Below are 18,685 nucleotides of genomic sequence, written 5' to 3' on the forward strand. Positions count from 1 at the left end.
TTAGTAACCGAGTATTTGATGTTTAGCGTTTTACATAAAGACTTCAATATTTCTCGAGAAACGGAGTTTTCCCATAGCGTAAGCTACTTACGCAATACTCGTTCCCTCCTCTCAGGGAACCGAGGTTACGTTAGTAACCGAGTCGTCTTTAAAGGTTTTTGATACATCATCTTATGTGGTCATAGCATGAAAATATAATATATTTTATAAAACTGATCAAGTACACATACACACATCGAGTTATAATTCTTATAGCTTTATTAATTTTACATCAACAGTGCCTTAAAAACGAAACACACAAAATCTTAATTTTTTTGTGCTTTTTATTATCATTATTTCCATTTTCATAGCTTTTTCTCTTCTCTTCAGAAAAAGACACAAAATTGCCTTAACAATAAGCCAACTCAAACCATCAATCAAAACACCTGGTTTAAATAACGATCCATACTATGCACTGTAGTGTGCTGAAACACACAAGGGACGTCTCACAAAACAGCACAAACGATTGGGATGTCACCTCTTTTTAGTCCAATGTTTACTATTTCCAAAGACTATGCAGTCACAAAGACCAAAATCCTCTAAAATCATCCAAAATGTATTTATTACTAGTTCATTTTTGACTGATGTTTATGCTCTGATGTGGTTGGGTCTTTGAACAGTCCAGTATATTGTAAGAAAAGGACCCAACTTGACATCCCCAAGATATATCTGGCAGTGCGCTAGTTTGGTCCCAGAGAATTGGATTTACTTCACATTTTCACAACAATGAAAAACAAATATTGAAAGAAACCTAAGACACGGTATTGGTTTACTTTCTTGTACTCAGTTCATCATAAACCCTGTATGTTATCGTTCCTTCAGAATGAACTCTTAATTGTGTGTAGGATTGTCTGTTGTCATAGTTTCACGTAAAACCGTTCTTCAGCTGTGGTTTTAAAAATAGCTTGTGTGTTCTGAATTTTCAAATGCAAACTAAAACATTTTTCAACATCATTTAAGACTTTTCTCATTGAACACAACGATGGTCATTTGTTCAAAAATAGTGAGTTTGGTCCCAGTGATGTGCTTACTAGCCTTTTCTTGTTTTCCTTTCAATCTAACAATGTGTCGTAATGAAGCGTGGCGCGACTTCAGCGGTAAGTCATTTGGACGGTGGCCGAGGGGTGCACAACACAACCAAATTAGCAAAGCAAATAAAAGCTGAAAACGACGGAGTTAAGCCACATTAACAGTGTTGTGGCTTTATTGTGTTGTGGCTTATTTCCGTTGTGTTTTCAGCTTTTATTTGCTTTGCTAATTCGTTTGTGTTGTGCACTTCTCGGCCACCGTAAATTTGTCCGTTGGCACAGAGCACAAAAAAGCTAAGCAAGGTGACACAATCAAAGCCAATTAGAAAGTATTTGATGTTTAGCAGAATTTTGGACCAATCAGATTTTGCAATGGGCGTGGCTACTCTGCATGAAGTGACAGAAATGGAAACCATGCCACCGAAAATAGTCCTGTCACTCATCTTATTGTAATCGTGACACAAAAACTCTGTATTTTTACCTTTATCACTTTTGTTGGTTTTTCGCATCACGCTTGTTAGGACACGAAAGTTACCATCCTGACGTGAGCTACAAAATATTTTGTCATTTGTTCAACTGAAAGGAATGTAAAAGTGAATGGTGCAAACAGTGCAAAAGTCAATTTCTACACGTTAACCACTATAGTACAAAACATCGGAAAGCTATTTTCTTCACTAACTTGATTCTTACTTGGATTTGACCACAAAGAATGTGGATTTTTTTTTTTTTTTCCCATTGAAAGGTGATAAGTGATTGGAGCAACATTTTAACAACCAAAACACTTCAAAGAGAAAAATGAACGTTTTACAACACCAGCACACAAGAGCACTATGTACAGCACTGACACTCACTAACAAAAAACACCAGGCATTTCGCACAGCACGACAGCACATTTAACGACGATGAAATAGCGCTACATATAGCTAAATGACTAAAGCTTCTCAGTATTAGTGTGCTACATCTACGCTGAATTAATTCTAAGTCACAACTCAAAGAGAGATGTTAATCAACGCCAAACGCACAACACGCACTTTCTCACACAAACACACTAAATACGATACTATCAGGTGGGGGATGTGGCTTTATGGTTGACACACATAGTGGTTGGTACACCATGGTTCATTACACACACTGACTCGGTCGGTTGTCTGCTTCGGTTGGTGCGCTGGTTCTCTATAAACACATAAAGAAGAGAAAACAACAACAACAAACAAGAAGGAAAATCATATTAATACACCAAACGAACATCACAGAAACATGGGGGAGGGGGGGACAGCTGGAGAAGTCTGGCGGGATTGTTGTCCCTCGACTCGTGCAAGCAAACATCCAGTGTGATGCATGAAGTTTCCAGCAGGTGACTTACAGGATGACTTCCATCACAGGCTCATGGTAAACGCAGGTTTTACCATGTGATTTACCATGCTCATCTTCCAAGCTGCACTCGTTAAGACGCATTGAATGTAGACAGGTTATTGTATAAGGAATGGTTCCCTCCAAAATTAAATGACTGTCATTATTTACTCACCCTCATGTCTTTCGAAACCTGTATGCTGCTATTTTTCCATGGAACATGAAAGAAGAAATTATGTTCCCTAGAAGAAAAAGTCATTTAGGAATAAAATGACATGAGGGTGAGCACATGATGACAGAATTTTAATTTATGGGTGAACTATTCCTTTAACACGATTGGCTCATCAGTTCATGCTGTGATTGTGTGAGTTGGAACGCAGTGTGAATCTCATGCTTGGTTAATGAGATGTGGTATGCTACCAGTGTGCGAAACAGGGCAGTCATCGCTAGTCCTGCCATCGCTATCCTGTTTCAACCCCCCACCCCACCGGAGGTCACACAATCTCTCTTTGACCTTTCTGACCTTTCAACGTACAACTGTGGTTGTGCATCCTTTTAACAGGATTGAATTATGCTCTTGTAACACTGAAGCATAATCACAATTATTGCGATTGTTTTTTTTTAAAAGGACAGTTCACCCAAAAATTTTAAATATTGTCAACATTTACTCTCCCTCATGTTGTTCCAAACCCATATTACTTGTAACTCATTTTTCTACAGTGGAACCCAAAAGGAGATGTTTGGCAGAATGTTAGCCCCAGTCACCATTCAGTTTCATTGAATCTTGCATTCATTGGTGATTGAGGTTGTCATTCTGCCAAACACTTCCTTTTGCGTTTCACAGAAGAAAGTCAAACGAGTTGGAAACAACAAATAGGCGAGTCAATGATGACAGAATTTTCAATGTTGGGTAAACTATCCCTTTAAATACAAGGTTGTCCAAAAGAATGGAAAAAATAACTCAGCGATAAAGAGCGGTGAAAGATCAAAGAGACATCACAATATAGGCAGAGCATATTGCCAAGCAACAGGGGGGAGTTATGAATGCATGTTCTTTAAAAGAAAAACAGAGTCTATATACAGATTGGATAAAAAATTTATTTCATGCAAGGTTCATATTTACAGTTTGTCATTCGCATACGTATTTTTGCATAAAAGTGCATGCATTAACTTCTCCCCAAGTAATTCCAAAATTATATTATTATTTATTTTATTTATTTTTTAAGACGTTTTCTGCACATTATACTGTGCATGTTGTATATTTTCTGTGGTTATGATTTTGTGTGTGTGATTTGCTACAGTGTAAAAGCAATGTTGGAAAATGGCATGTACACACATGTATCAGATACACCACACTTGATATGTAATTTATGAAAATATGCGTAGATTGTAGTTAAATAAAATGATTTATAGCTGATATTATTATTATATTAGTAATTATATTTTTGGAATAAATTTGCCTGCTCTGGTTGAGAAAGAGTTAAAGTGCATTTTTGCTATTTGCATCTTAATTAGTTTGTCAAAAAGCCAGATGGTCGACTTGACAGTGCTACTAACAGATAAATGGTGCTTAAACACACCAGAGATTATAGTTTGGGGAAAGGCAAAAAATGTCTGCAAAAAAATAATTAAAAACATTTTCAGTGTAGTATGCTACATATATTGTCTGTCACTGTAAATGATATCATACTCAGCATCAGATTTATTTAAGAAGCATTGGATGAAAAAGAAAATTCAGAAATATTTTCAAAACAAATTACTTTTTTTTCTCAAATAGTTTCCCATGCAAGGCATGCAAATGGAAATGAGGTTTCTTCAGTCAAGTTTCTACATCGGTGACGAGTGCATCACGAGAATCATGATTGTTTAGTGTTACTCAATTATCTCATATTTGTTTTCATACTGCTGAACACTATATGAAATAGCCATTTTCTCATAGTTCCCTTCTTTTTTCTTTTAAATGGTGTCCAATAGCACCTAATGAAGACCACAGCTTAGAAACACCCAAGTGTTTTGAAAAAAGAAGGAGGTATGAAGGAGAGAGTAGGGGAAAACTATGCAAGCACAGAGGTTTTGAAAGGGGGAAGGAAATGAGACCAAGAGGAATGAGAAGGAGAAGATGTGACCACTGCATAGGAACATGATAGTGGAGAAGAGAAGAGGAAGTAAAAGAGAAGCTGGAGAAGAAAAGGGTATAGATAGAAGGAATGATGAAATAGAAAGGAAGAGGAAGATGTAAATGGGAAAAGGAAAAAGGCAGAGAAAAGAAGAGAAGGAAGAGGAAAAGATAGAAGAGAAGGAAGGAGAAGAGAAGAGTAGGGGGAAATATAGATGTATAAGTAAGTAGAAGGGAAGAGGAAAAAGACAGAAGAGAAGGAAGGGGAAGATAGAAGAGATGAGGAAGTAAAAGTGAAAGAAGAGAACAGGAAAAAGACAGAAGAGAAAAAAGGGGAAAGATAAAGGAGGAAGTAGAAGGGAAGAGGAAGGGGAAAAGATAGAAGAGATGAGGAAGTAGACGTGGAAGGAGGAGAAGAGAACACCAAAAAAAAAACAGAAGAGAAGGAAGAGGATGGGGGAAAGATAGAAGACGTGAGGAAATATAAAGGAAAGGAAAGAGAAGGGAAAATACAGAAGAGAAGGAAGAGGAAGGAGAAAGGAGGAGGAAGTAGAAGGGGAAGTAGATGGGAAGAAGGGAAGGGGAAAAGATAGAAGGGACTATAAGGGAAAGGAAGAAGGGAAGAGGAAAAGACAGAAGAAGGGGAAATAGAAGAAAAGAGGAAGGAAGGAAAGATAGAAGGGACGAAGAATAATAAAAGATGAAGAAGGACAAGAGAAGAGGAAGTAGAAGAGAGGAGTAAAAGGAAGTAGAGGAGAAGAGTTGTCAAATGAACAATAGTTTAATGAGAGACGGATGATACACAGTGTGAGCAGGCATCTCAGCGCAGCGCTGCAGAGTGAGGGCTTCTGATTGGTTAGTTTTGTTGTCCGTGCTACAGGATGGATGGGATGGGAGAGTGGACCTGCTGCATGAGACAGGGCGGGCTGCAGGGCAGGGCCGACACTGAGGCCACGCCTCCAGACATGCTGCTATGGCTCCATGGCTTTTCATAACCTTCATTTGAAGAGAAAAAGGGCTTTCAGTTAAACCTCAGAGCAGCCATCAACTCTAGACAAAGACTCTTTGCCAAGGTTTGAGTTTGTGAAAAAACAACACTCTTAGTAAGGCAGGTAGGTGGACAGATGTGTGTGTTTGCGCAGTTAGGTTTTTGTTTGTGCATTCCCCTGTCATGGGCTTGTTATGTTCATGGTTAGCCAGTTGACAATGACTGATTGCCAAGTCAAATGCATTATCCTCCATGCGTTCTATGTTTCAAACTGTCTACTGCATGCATGGGGTGCTTTCAAAGTGCAGTACAGCACAACACATGTTCAGAGAGATGTCGAAGAACTCAGCCAGACACATCAGCCCAACCACAAAACAACCATAATGGGCAAAAATCTGTGCAGATCGTTTTTTGCTTTATGACTCTAATAATGCATAAATCCAAAGAAAAAATGTAATAAAATCTTTGTAATCTTTTATTTTATTGAATAGTAATAATCCGCTCTGCCTCAGAAACGACTTTGCTTTTCAGCCAACTTCAGAAATCCCTCTTACTTTTCAACCCTTCCCCTCAAACCCCCTCCATTATGGTAAGTAAAAACCCAATTTCCACGATCCAATTAGTTCAGTGATGCATAAGTTCAAGTTCCGCCATGCAATTTCTCTCGCTGAATATCTTGTTTCACTCAGAAGTACGTCGGAAGTTTGTAAAATGGGTTGTAAATGCAATTTCATGTTGACTTTAATAACCTAGCCTCTTATCTAGACTAGCATGGACTAAGCATGCTAATAGATATGTTTGTGATCTGTTTGCTTACATGTTCCCAAGAGCTTCTGACTGGCTGAGTTCTTTTCATGTGACCACATGCCCCATATCCCGTGCCGCATCTCTTTGTGAGATTCACCATTACCACCCGCCATTGTGAATCTGCATGCAAACAAGCACACTGCTAGGCAATATACTGAAACTAGAATATTTCAGTTGTAAGATTAGAATTTCTTCATAAACATCGTTACATTACTTTTTCATTGAAATTGGAGCCTGATGCATATTGTAATTGCATAATGGTTCTTTGACATACTGCATTCAAATGAATATATTTAGAAAGCTGGCACCAAATGTTCTTCTCAAACATCTTGTTTAGACTGAGCTCAAAACCAAAAGAAGCCCGTTGACGGCTTACTTGGATATATAATTTCTATGACAGTTTTTCCTGTCAACCAGACCTGAGGAGCAATCAGACTGCAAGAAAGTATGCTGAGTGACAGTCGATCGATTTGCACTGAAAGAGCATCTTTGATTGACAGCTGCTCCAACTTCAGACACAGCACTGGCAGTGCTTTGACGCCTAGCAGTGATTGGCTGGTTACGTACCCTTCCTGACTCTCCCCACTGTGTGGTTGGCTCGTTCTGCTCTGGAGGTTAGCAGGAAGCAGGGTCTCTCGCGGTCCACAGGGCTGAAGACTTCCTCGGGTGACACCGCCTGGTCGATGTGAGGACAGTCCTCATTGGCCAGGGCAGCTTTGGATGCCTCCCCATTGACTTTAAAATCTCCAGTCACAGAAAAAAAGAGATTACTAAATTCAGATGGATGCAAGGTGACATGCAGGATTTATTTAAGGCTATCAAAACAGTGATACATTCTGAAAGCATTCAAACTTGCTAATAAGATTCTGCAAAAGGGTTGGTAACTCAAATTTCTGAATGCAATGCAATATATTACCTCACCTATTTTAACTTGTATAATATTATGAATAATTTATGTATGTACATAAATAAATGTTTCTTAAAATTGCATATATATATATATATATATATATATATATATATATATATATATATATATATATACACACTCACCTAAAGGATTATTAGGAACACCTGTTCAATTTCTCATTAATGCAATTATCTAATCAACCAATCACATGGCAGTTGCTTCAATGCATTTAGGGGTGTGGTCCTGGTCAAGACAATCTCCTGAACTCCAAACTGAATGTCAGAATGGGAAAGAAAGGTGATTTAAGCAATTTTGAGCGTGGCATGGTTGTTGGTGCCAGACGGGCGGTCTGAGTATTTCACAATCTGCTCAGTTACTGGGATTTTCACACACAACCATTTCTAGGGTTTACAAAGAATGGTGTGAAAAGGAAAAACATCCAGTATGCGGCAGTGCTGTGGGCGAAAATGCCTTGTTGATGCTAGAGGTCAGAGGAGAATGGGCCGACTGATTCAAGCTGATAGAAGAGCAACTTTGACTGAAATAACCACTCGTTACAACCGAGGTATGCAGCAAAGCATTTGTGAAGCCACAACATGCACAACCTTGAGGCGGATGGGCTACAACAGCAGAAGACCCCACCGGGTACCACTCATCTCCACTACAAATAGGAAAAAGAGGCTACAATTTGCAAGAGCTCACCAAAATTGGACAGTTGAAGACTGTAAAAATGTTGCCTGGTCTGATGAGTCTCGATTTCTGTTGAGACATTCAGATGGTAGAGTCAGAATTTGGCGTAAACAGAATGAGAACATGGATCCATCATGCCTTGTTACCACTGTGCAGGCTGGTGGTGGTGGTGTAATGGTGTGGGGATGTTTTCTTGGCACACTTTAGGCCCCTTAGTGCCAATTGGGCATCGTTTAAATGCCACGGCCTACCTGAGCATTGTTTCTGACCATGTCCATCCCTTTATGGCCACCATGTACCCATCCTCTGATGGCTACTTCCAGCAGGATAATGCACCATGTCACAAAGCTCGAATCATTTCAAATTGGTTTCTTGAACATGACAATGAGTTCACTGTACTAAAATGGCCCCCACAGTCACCAGATCTCAACCCAATAGAGCATCTTTGGGATGTGGTGGAACGGGAGCTTCGTGCCCTGGATGTGCATCCCACAAATCTCCATCAACTGCAAGATGCTATCCTATCAATATGGGCCAACATTTCTAAAGAATGCTTTCAGCACCTTGTTGAATCAATGCCACGTGGGATTAAGGCAGTTCTGAAGGCGAAAGGGGTCAAACACAGTATTAGTATGTGTTCCTAATAATCCTTTAGGTGAGTATATATATATATATATATATATATATATATATATATATATATATATATATATATATATATATATATATATATGAAGCACCAACGCCCAGTGTCAAAATACTCAAGTGCCTCAGAGTGCAACTCGCACAGTTTTCCATTAAATTCGACCCAAATCATCAAAAAATCTCACTGGAAGATATACTGTTTAAATGTATCTTTCATAGAGCTTACACAATGTATTTTCAGTTACAAGTATGTCATTTTATGGTTTGACAACTTAAATTAAAGACCAATTCAAGGCTACATACAGAGAAATTTCATAATAAACATCACAATTTCTAATAGTTCAGTTTGCGCAGTTACACCAGTAACAGTTCATACACAAACCTGCAAACTCATCAACGTCACTTCATTAATTCTTTAAGAAGTACAAAAATCTTTGTAACTTTGGACTGCCTTCTGCTTTGTCGCTGTAATGATTACCCTGTCTTGTCTCTCTGTTGCCCCCTTGTTTTCTATCTTGTCACTTTTCACTTCTTAAGTTTTCACTTTAGTCCCTTATTTAATTCCATAGTCCACCCTGTCTCGTTTCACTGTTGCCCTCTCGTTTTCCATCTTGTTGTCACTTTAGTCCTTTATTTGATTCCACAACCCTCTGTTAGCGTTCGTATTCACTGTTCATTGTTTACACCTGCCCTGGTTAATTTGCCTTTGGTTTCTGTTTATCACCTTGTTACCTTGTTTGAGTTCTGTTCTTTCATTGGCCACCTTTCCCACGTTTGTCTATTTATACCCCGTGTCTTTGTGCTGTCTTTGTCGATCGTTGTTTGATGTCAACCTGGTGTGTGATTCTCCCTCGAATACCCTCTTTGTTCATCTCGTGTTTAGTTTATACTTTTATGTTTCATTTCCCCATCGTGGGCTGTTCCTTTGTGTTTTTCCTGTGCTGTTCATTTAATAAAGTTTGAACTGCGTTTGGATCCGTACCTCCTCGTCTGCCTCATTGCTCAAACGTAACAGAACGATCGACCACAATGGATCCAGCAGTTTTTCAGGCAAATTACGATCTGCTCAGCCTGAAGCAAGGGGACCGACCTATTGAAGACCACATTCACGACTTCCTGGCTCTGGCAAACGTCTCTGACTTTCCAAATTACTCTCTCGTGGTCTTCTTCCGAGGCAACCTGAATGATGGGCTGAAGGAGCGGCTGCCACCGGCTACGCGCGACTGGACGCTTGACGCATTCGTTGAAGAGACCCTACAGATCTGCGGTTCTCATCTAACTGTGGACATCATCGAGTAAAGACCCCCTTAGCGCCTCCCGCAGAATTGACCCTCCATTCGCCCGTGGTTCGTCCTTTCGCGCCGGTCCACGAGCCAGCGCGGTCCACCTCGTCTGCCCGGAGAAGGAGGAGAAGACGGGCTTCCGCCTCCCGGCCCACGCATGTCACGGTGAGCGAGCTAGAGCCCACGCATGTCACGGTGAGCGAGCTAGAGCCCACGCATGTCACGGTGAGCGAGCTAGAGCCCACGCATGTCACGGTGAGCGAGCTAGAGCCCACGCATGTCACCGTGAGCGAGCCCGAATCCTCGCCAACCACGGTAACCCAGCCGGAGCCTGTAGCCTCAAACGTCAATGAGCCAGTGCCGCAAGCCTCAAACGTCAATGAGCCAGTGCCGCAAGCCTCAAACGTCAATGAGCCAGTGCCGCAAGCCTCAAACGTCAATGAGCCAGTGCCGCAAGCCTCAAACGTCAATGAGCCAGTGCCGCAAGCCTCGACCGTCCCTGAGCCAGCGCCTGTAGCCTCGACCGTCCCTGAGCCAGCGCCTGTAGCCTCGACCGTCCCTGAGCCAGCGCCTGTAGCCTCGACCGTCCCTGAGCCAGCGCCTGTAGCCTCGACCGTCCCTGAGCCAGCGCTGTAGCCTCGACCGTCCCTGAGCCAGCGCCTGTAGCCTCGACCATCCCTGAGCCAGCGCCTGTAGCCTCGACCGTCCCTGAGCCAGCGCCTGTAGCCTCGACCGTCCCTGAGCCAGCGCCTGTAGCCTCGACCGTCCCTGAGCCAGCGCCTGTAGCCTCGACCGTCCCTGAGCCAGCGCCTGTAGCCTCGACCGTCCAAGAGCCAGTGCCCAAAGCCACGACCGTCCCTGAGCAGGTGCCAGTAGCCACGACCGTCCAAGAGCCAGTGCCAGTAGCCACGACCGTCCAAGAGCCAGTGCCAGTAGCCATGACCGTCCAAGAGCCAGTGCCAGTGCCAATGGCCGTGACCGTCCAAGAGCCAGCGCCTCTCGAGCCTTCCAGGGCTCCTCCTCCCGAAGCTTTCAGAGCTCAGCCATCCGAAGTTTCCCGAGCTTTCCAGAGCTCAGCCATCCGAGTTTCCCGAGCTTTCCAGAGCTCAGCCATCCGAAGTTTCCGAGCTTTCCAGAGCTCAGCCATCCGAAGTTTCCGAGCTTTCCAGAGCTCAGCCATCCGAAGTTTCCGAGCTTTCCAGAGCTCAGCCATCCGAGTTTCCGAGCTTTCCAGAGCTCAGCCATCCGAGTTTCCGAGCTTTCCAGAGCTCAGCCATCCGAGTTTCCGAGCTTTCCAGAGCTCAGCCATCCGAGTTTCCGAGCTTTCCAGAGCTCAGCCATCCGAGTTTCCCGAGCTTTCCAGAGCTCAGCCATCCGAGTTTCCCGAGCTTTCCAGAGCTCCGCCTCCCGAGCTTTCCAGAGCTCCGCCTCCCGAGCCTTCCAGAGCTCCGCCTCTCAAGCCTCTCGAGCCTCCCAGGGCTCCACCTCCTGAACCTCTCGAGCCTACCAGGGCTCCGCCCCCTAAGCCTCCTACGGCTCCACCCCCAGAGCCTCTCGAGCCTCCTGCAACTCCGCCTACGGGGCCTCCTACGGCTCCGCCTCCAGAGCCTCCGATTGCTCCGCCTCTCGATCCACTCAAGCCTCTGACGGTTCCGCCCCCAGAGCCTCTCGAGCCTCCTGCAACTCCGCCTACGGGGCCTCCTACAGCTCCGCCTCTCGAGCCTCTCGAGCCTTCCAGGGCTCCGCCCCTCAAGCCTCTCGAGCCTTCCAGGGCTCCGCCCCTCAAGCCTCTCGGGCCTTCCGGAGCTCTGCCTCTCAAGCCTCTCGGGCCTTCCGGAGCTCCGCCTCTCGGGCCTCCCAGGGCTCCGCCTCTCGGGCCTCCCAGGGCTCCGCCTCTCGGGCCTCCCGGGGCTCCGCCTCTCGGGCCTCTCGGGCCTCCCAGGGCTCCGCCTCTCAAGCCTTCCAGGGCTCTGCCCCTCAAGCCCCTCAAGCCTCCCAGGGCTCCGCCTCTCAAGCCTCTCGAGCCTCCCAGGGCTCCGCCCCTCAAGCCTTCCAGGGCTCCGCCTCTCGAGCCTTCCAGGGCTCCGCCTCTCGAGCCTTCCAGGGCTCCGCCCCTCAAGCCTCTCGAGCCTTCCAGGGCTCCGCCTCTCAAGCCCCTCAAGCTTCCCAGGGCTCTACCCTTCAAGCTTCTCGAGCCATCCACGGCTCTGCCTTCCGAGCCTCCTCCAGAGCCTCCTACGGCTCCGCCTCCAGAGCCTCCAGCGGCTCCATCTCCTGAGCCTTCCTTGGCTCCGTCTCCTGTGCCTTCCTCAGCTCCGTCCCCGGAGCCTTCCAGGCCTCCGCCTCAAGAACTGTCTACGGCGCCACCGCCCTCAGCTCCGCCTCCAGAGCCTCCCTCTGCTCCGCCTCCTGAGCTTTCCAGGGCCTCGCCTCCTGAGCCTCCCTCAGCTCCGCTTTCTGAGCCTACTACGCCATCGCCTCCCCCGGCTCCACCTCCCGAGCCTCCCTCGGCTCCGCCTCCAGCCTTCCACGGCGCCGCCTCCCAAGCCTTCTACGGCTCTGCCCACAGGGTACACCATGGCTCTGCCTGCCTCTGCTCCGCCCCCAGGGTCTCCTGCGGCCCTGCCTATGCCTCCTGCGGCGCCGCCACCCAAGTCTTCGACTGCCCCACCTCAGAGGTCCTCCTTGGCTCCGCCTCACGCGGCTCCGCCAGCTCCCCAGTGGCCACACCTCCCAGGTCCCCTGAACCGGCCATTGGCCCACGACCACCTCCCAGGCCACCGAAGCTGGCCTCTGTCCTGTGGCCTCCACCCAGGCCTCCTGCCCCTGTTCCTGTCCTGAGTCCTCTCCCCTGGCCTCCTGACCCAGTCCCTGCCCAGTGGCCTCCTCCCAGGCCCCCCGACCCGGTCCCTGTCCTCGCCAAGTGGCCAGCTCCCGGGCCATCTAAACCGGCCTCTGTTCTGCGGCCACCTGACCCTGGTCCCTTGACACACCCCCATAGACTGCTTGCCTGCCCTCTCGGCCTCCATGGTCTATCTATCTACCCTCTCCACCTCCCTGGACTGCCTAATGGCCCCCATGGACTTCCTGCCTGCCCAGTGTACCCCCTGGTCCGCCCATGTGCCCACTTGTCTCTGTCTGTTTGCCCCTGGTGCCCTCATTTTGGTTTTTCTTTGTGGGTCTTTTTCGGTCTTTTGTTGTTTTGATCGTCTGGAATCCGATCCTTAAGGGGGCTATGTAATGATTACCCTGTCTTGTCTCTCTGTTGCCCCCTTGTTTTCTATCTTGTCACTTTTCACTTCTTAAGTTTTCACTTTAGTCCCTTATTTAATTCCATAGTCCACCCTGTCTCGTTTCACTGTTGCCCTCTCGTTTTCCATCTTGTTGTCACTTTAGTCCTTTATTTGATTCCACAACCCTCTGTTAGCGTTCGTATTCACTGTTCATTGTTTACACCTGCCCTGGTTAATTTGCCTTTGGTTTCTGTTTATCACCTTGTTACCTTGTTTGAGTTCTGTTCTTTCATTGGCCACCTTTCCCACGTTTGTCTATTTATACCCCGTGTCTTTGTGCTGTCTTTGTCGATCGTTGTTTGATGTCAACCTGGTGTGTGATTCTCCCTCGAATACCCTCTTTGTTCATCTCGTGTTTAGTTTATACTTTTATGTTTCATTTCCCCATCGTGGGCTGTTCCTTTGTGTTTTTCCTGTGCTGTTCATTTAATAAAGTTTGAACTGCGTTTGGATCCGTACCTCCTCGTCTGCCTCATTGCTCAAACGTAACAGTCGCATCAGCTTGTTCTCTGTGTGTGATACCCAGGGTTGAGGAGTAACGTAATGCATGTAACTGGATTACATATTTAAAATACAAAATATAAGTAACTGTATTCCACTACAGTTACAATTTAAATCATTGGTAATTATAGAATACAGTTACATTCAAAAAGTATTTTGATTATTGAAGAGATTACTTTGCATTTTATTGTCATTTGTTTAATTTAATATTTATATTATAAATGATGCGATCCAAAGTGCATTTGAACAGCGGTGAAACACTTTCTTATGATGTGTGACATTCATACGAGCAGACAGAGAAGTAAGACTGAAGTAAGTTTGGAGCAGAAGAAATAGAAATAAACCTTGTGTAAATTGTCAGCTTCAAAATTCTAAATAGAAAATTTTAAAATTCTATTTCTAGCAATTTTACATGCACATGTACCAGACACGATCATATTTTTTTTATCAAGAAAATTCATGTTGGATCATAATTTCATTTTTTCTAGTAAGATCTTAGATATTAGGGCAAAAATCATATTTTTGATCATATTTTTTTTATTGTTTTCCTGTAAACATATCTAAAAATATCAATTTGATTTATCTTGTTTTAGAAACAACATTGCATAAGATATTTATGTTTTTCAGAGAATTAATTTTTAACATGTGTATTTTGTCTTACTGTACTGTCAGAATTTGTATAGTCAAAACAAGGGAAAAAATGCTACCAGTGCTGAAGAAGTAATCCAAATTATTTAGAATACGCTACTGACCTTGAGAAATCTAACGGAATGCATTAAAAATGACATTTTACAGCATGTAATCTGTAATCTCTAGTGGAATACATTTCAAAAGTAACTCACCCAACCCTGGTGATGCCGTTGCTTTTCCGACCCACGACCCAGCTTCAGTAAATGTTATATCATCCTCTTTTGGTCTCCCAACACTATTACGACACACTATTAAACAGAAGGCCAATTGAGTGAGTTGGAAAGCACACAAATTAGGCTTCTAATTTAAATGTCGGCAAATTATAATGTATAATATCTCAAAAATATGGTGCCTGGGTAGCTCAGCAAGTATTGACGCCGTCTACCACACCTGGAGTCGCAAGTTGGAATCCAGGGTGTGCTGAGTGACTCCAGCCAGGTCTCATAAGCAAACAAATTGGCCCAGTTGCTAGGGAGGGTAGAGTCACATGGTTGCGATTAGTGATTCTCGCTCTCAACGTGGTATGTGGTAAGTTGTGCGTGGATCACGGAGAGTAGCATGAGCCTCCACATGAGGAGTCTCCACGGTGTCATGCACAACGAGCCACGTGATTAGAGGCGCAGATTGACTGTCTCAGAAGTGGAGGCAACTGAGACTTGTCCTCCGCAACCTGAATTGAGGTTAGTAACCGCACCACCACGAGGACCTACTAAGTAGTGGGCATTGGGCATTCCAAATTGATAAAATTACGTGTCGATCAATAATCTATATATAGTTACATGTTTATTGTTTACATGCATAATTTGTACTGTTTACAAGAATTTAAACCGATATGTAGAACAAACACTAAAACAGTACTGTCCCTTTAACAAGAGCGGCAGTTCAGAGAGCATCTCACAAAAGTGTTTTGGTTGAGCACATATAGTATTAAGGAGAGTAGAGTCGAATGGCTCCTTTACTGCATCAGTGCTGTTTTTGATTAAGATTAAAAGTTTCTTTTTTGTTGTCGTTGTTTTCTTTATCAACAGCTTACTGTAAAAACACAATTAAAATAGACATTATTAATTGACAAATTGACTGAGTGTATCATCTTCGGGCACACATAACACAAAATGTAAAAGTAAATTCAAACATTTGCTCTCAAAATACAGTGAAAGGATCTCGGTGCTGACCTTATTTGCAACAATGCTGCTCAATCACTGGTGAGTGAAATCTGAAAATGTACCAGCCAGTGGCTAATCGTAGGTATTTCCAGTCAAATAGAGCAAAATCTGGTTGCATATGTGAGTGATTTACTCTTATTGTAGAGGGTTGTGCAGAGTAAAAAAAACATCTTAGGATTTTAAGAATCAATATCAGAATTGTTAAAATTAAATCGGAAAGTCTATATTTTTAGCTAGCCCTTTTTTTCAATAGATTGTTATTTAAGGATGGGCCAGTGTCAACTACTGGATATTGGACTTGACAGCAAACCCACATCCCATGAATAAACAATAAGAGGATTGCACTAAGTGTTTTTAATACAGATATACAGATATACATATTTTTTGGCATTTCGACACTTGACTCATGATTACAGTGCTGTAATTGAAGACATTCGGAAGGAGACTGTTGCAGATGTTTCCATAGATTTTAATACACAGGATGTTCAAGTTATTAAAAAGCACAAAGGTTCGGAAAGCTCCAGGTCCGGATAAGATAAGTGGTAAGGTTCTAAATGTATGTGCATATTGGTTATGTGGAATTTTTTACTCCATTTTTCTAAAATCACTGCAACACCAAAAGGTTCCTGCAATATGGAAAAGTGCAAATATTGTACCTGTTGCAAAGACGAATTCTCCTAGAGAACTTAAAGACTTTAGGCCAGTAGCCCTTACTTCATTGGTAATGAAGGCCTTTGAGAAGCTGATAAAAAAATCTGTCTTAAATCAGGTAGAAAGGGCATTAGATCCCCTGCAGTTAGCCCATAGACCTGGTAGGGGAGTGGAGGACACTCTGCTTACTTTACTTCATCTTGTCTATGGTCACCTGGAGGGGGCACGTTCCCATGTTAGGCTTTTATTGATTGATTTTTCTTCAGCTTTTAACACAATTCAACCAAATATATTAGCAAAAAATCTGTTGTCCTTTATTAAGTTGGACCCAAATATTGTAGGGTGGATAGTGGAGTTTTGAACAATTAGGCGTCAGCGTGTAATTGTGAATGGTGTTTTCTCAGAGACTGCGATGTCATCTACAATTTCTCTACCAGGTTGTGTACTTTCTCATTTGCTGTACATACTGTTATTATTTGTGGCGTCTGTGGCTCAGGTGGTAGAGCGTGTTGTTCACAAATTGCAGGGTTGGTGGTTCAATTTCCAGCCCACACGACTCCACATGCCAAAGTGTCCTTGGGCAAGACACTGAACCCCAAGTTGCTCCCAATGGTGACCCTAGCACCTTGCATGGCAGCTCTGCTGTCATTGGTGTGTGAATGGGTGAATGAGATGCAGTTTAAAGTGCATTGAATACTGCTAAGGTTAAAAAGGCGCAGTGCAGACCATTTACCATTTATAAAATCTGCAGATGACTGTGTCATCATGAGTTTACTGAAAGAAGGGGAAGGTAGTCATGGTATATTGGATGATTTTGAGTCTTGGTGTGATATACACAATTTAGAATTTAATGATGTAAAAACCAAGGATATGGTTATTGACTTAATGAAGTGTATAACTGTTCCGAATCACACTTTTATCAAATGGAAGGTCATTGAACTGGTGGATAACTATAAATACCTGAGGACTGTTATTTACAACCGCTTCAATTTTTAATCGAATACAGATGTTATCTGCAAGAAGGTTCTTCAATGTTTGTTCCTCCTTAGGAAAATGTATCTTTTTATTTGTGTGAAAAAATTATGTCCCTGTTTTATTAGAATTATATTGAATCTGTGTTAACATTTTGTATGGTGGCTTGGCTTGGCCAATTGAGTCTTGTTAAACAGACTGCAGACAATGGTAAATGCAGCCAGTAAGGTGATTGGGGCACGCCAGACTCAACTGTCAGTGATTTAGGACAGGCAAGTCTTAAGGAAGGGGAAAGCTATTTTAAATTGTCCTGACCACCCTCTTAAGAATCAATTTGTATTGATGCCCTCTGGCCAACGTTTTAGAGCTCTCAGGATACATTCCAAGAGAGCGGGAAACTCTGTTATTCCAATAGCGATTAGAATATTGATCTTGCAGAATATATAAGGGAAGAAGGGCAGTTCAGGTTTTTCAGTTCTGGTTTTTAATTGGTTTATTATATAGAACAGTATTTTATGATTGTGATTATTGTATGTTTTATTGTATTATTGTATGTTTTATGGTTATTTGTTTTGTTTTTTACATATTGATGGTGTCTTCTCAAAACTCTGCTGTAAACCAAATTTCCTGAAAGGGATAATAATAATAAATTCGAAACTTGAAACTTAAGCATTGTATCAAATTTCAAGTGCAAAAAACATGTTTACATAAGTCTTAGGCCAGAAAAATACTTTAGGCAACAGATTTACCTGGTACATAGATTTGAGCGCTTGGCAAAAACATTGCCAACACGAGGACCGGTTGAACATAGTATTGTTCTCACCCTCAAACTAACCTTAGAGCACCATCAATTGCAGACGTCAGGAACGTTTTTTATTACATCTTTAATTTATCTGGCTTTGGGACCTATCGCTTTTAATATGCTCAGGATTGCCAGATAATAGACTAATAGAAATATTTCACCTTAGGTCATACTTAATTTATGTGTGTGTGCTCTCTCTCTCGCTCTCTCTCTCCTCTTCGGAAAAATACTTAAAGTGCTCAATAGTGCATTATTCTGCTGAAAGAAAAGTGTGATGCAGTCACTCCATGTCCATTCGTGAGGCTGCTTGTGCTGTTTAGTGCCAAGTCTTGAGCAAACCTTTTCAATGATGAACTTTAGTAAAATCCCAATAGATCTTCACATCATTCGCACATGGAGGTGACACGCAAGCAAAACCAAGCGAGAGAGGAAAATGTTTGTTCTTTGTGTTATTTGTAAAATGCTGAAGTCACTCACACCTGTATGTGAATGTTACCCTGGCAGTAATCATTTATGCATCCTGTTTTATTCAGTTGTGTGCTGAATGGGGTGCCAAATAAACCACTGATGAGACCCAAATCATGACCCATGAGCGTGTAAACGGGTTGATAATGTTCTGAGAATAAAACAAATGTGCCCACTTTGTGGCCAGCATTAAAATAAGACTTTAGAATCTATAATTTTCTAATATTTTATTTTACTATTATACCAGACTCCTGATGTAGAGCGTTAAATTGAATACTAAATTACCACTGCA

At 43.1% G+C, this 18,685-nt stretch overlaps 1 protein-coding gene across 4 annotated transcripts in view; it reads right to left on the reverse strand.

Annotated features, from left to right (window-relative positions):
• Window positions 1–324: 324 nt before the first annotated feature.
• The window catches only part of LOC127638600 (potassium voltage-gated channel subfamily C member 1-like), a 36,867-nt gene continuing 18,506 nt past the window's right edge, over window positions 325–18,685 (reverse strand). Inside the window, exons 3-5 of one of the 4 annotated variants that reach the window (XM_052120181.1) lie at window positions 14,493–14,588; window positions 6,896–7,072; window positions 325–2,240 (exon numbers count right to left, since the gene is read on the reverse strand). In XM_052120181.1, coding sequence (XP_051976141.1) covers window positions 2,131–2,240; window positions 6,896–7,072; window positions 14,493–14,588 — 383 coding nt within the window. In that variant the 3' untranslated portion in view covers window positions 325–2,130. Of the gene's footprint in view, window positions 2,241–3,324; window positions 5,530–6,895; window positions 7,073–14,492; window positions 14,589–18,685 lie in introns of those variants that run through there. The other 3 variants (XM_052120179.1, XM_052120183.1, XM_052120182.1) reach the window with 3 other exon arrangements.

The sequence above is a fragment of the Xyrauchen texanus genome, chromosome 46 (genome assembly GCF_025860055.1).
Source record: "Xyrauchen texanus isolate HMW12.3.18 chromosome 46, RBS_HiC_50CHRs, whole genome shotgun sequence".
In the NCBI taxonomy this organism is placed as follows: domain Eukaryota; kingdom Metazoa; phylum Chordata; class Actinopteri; order Cypriniformes; family Catostomidae; genus Xyrauchen; species Xyrauchen texanus.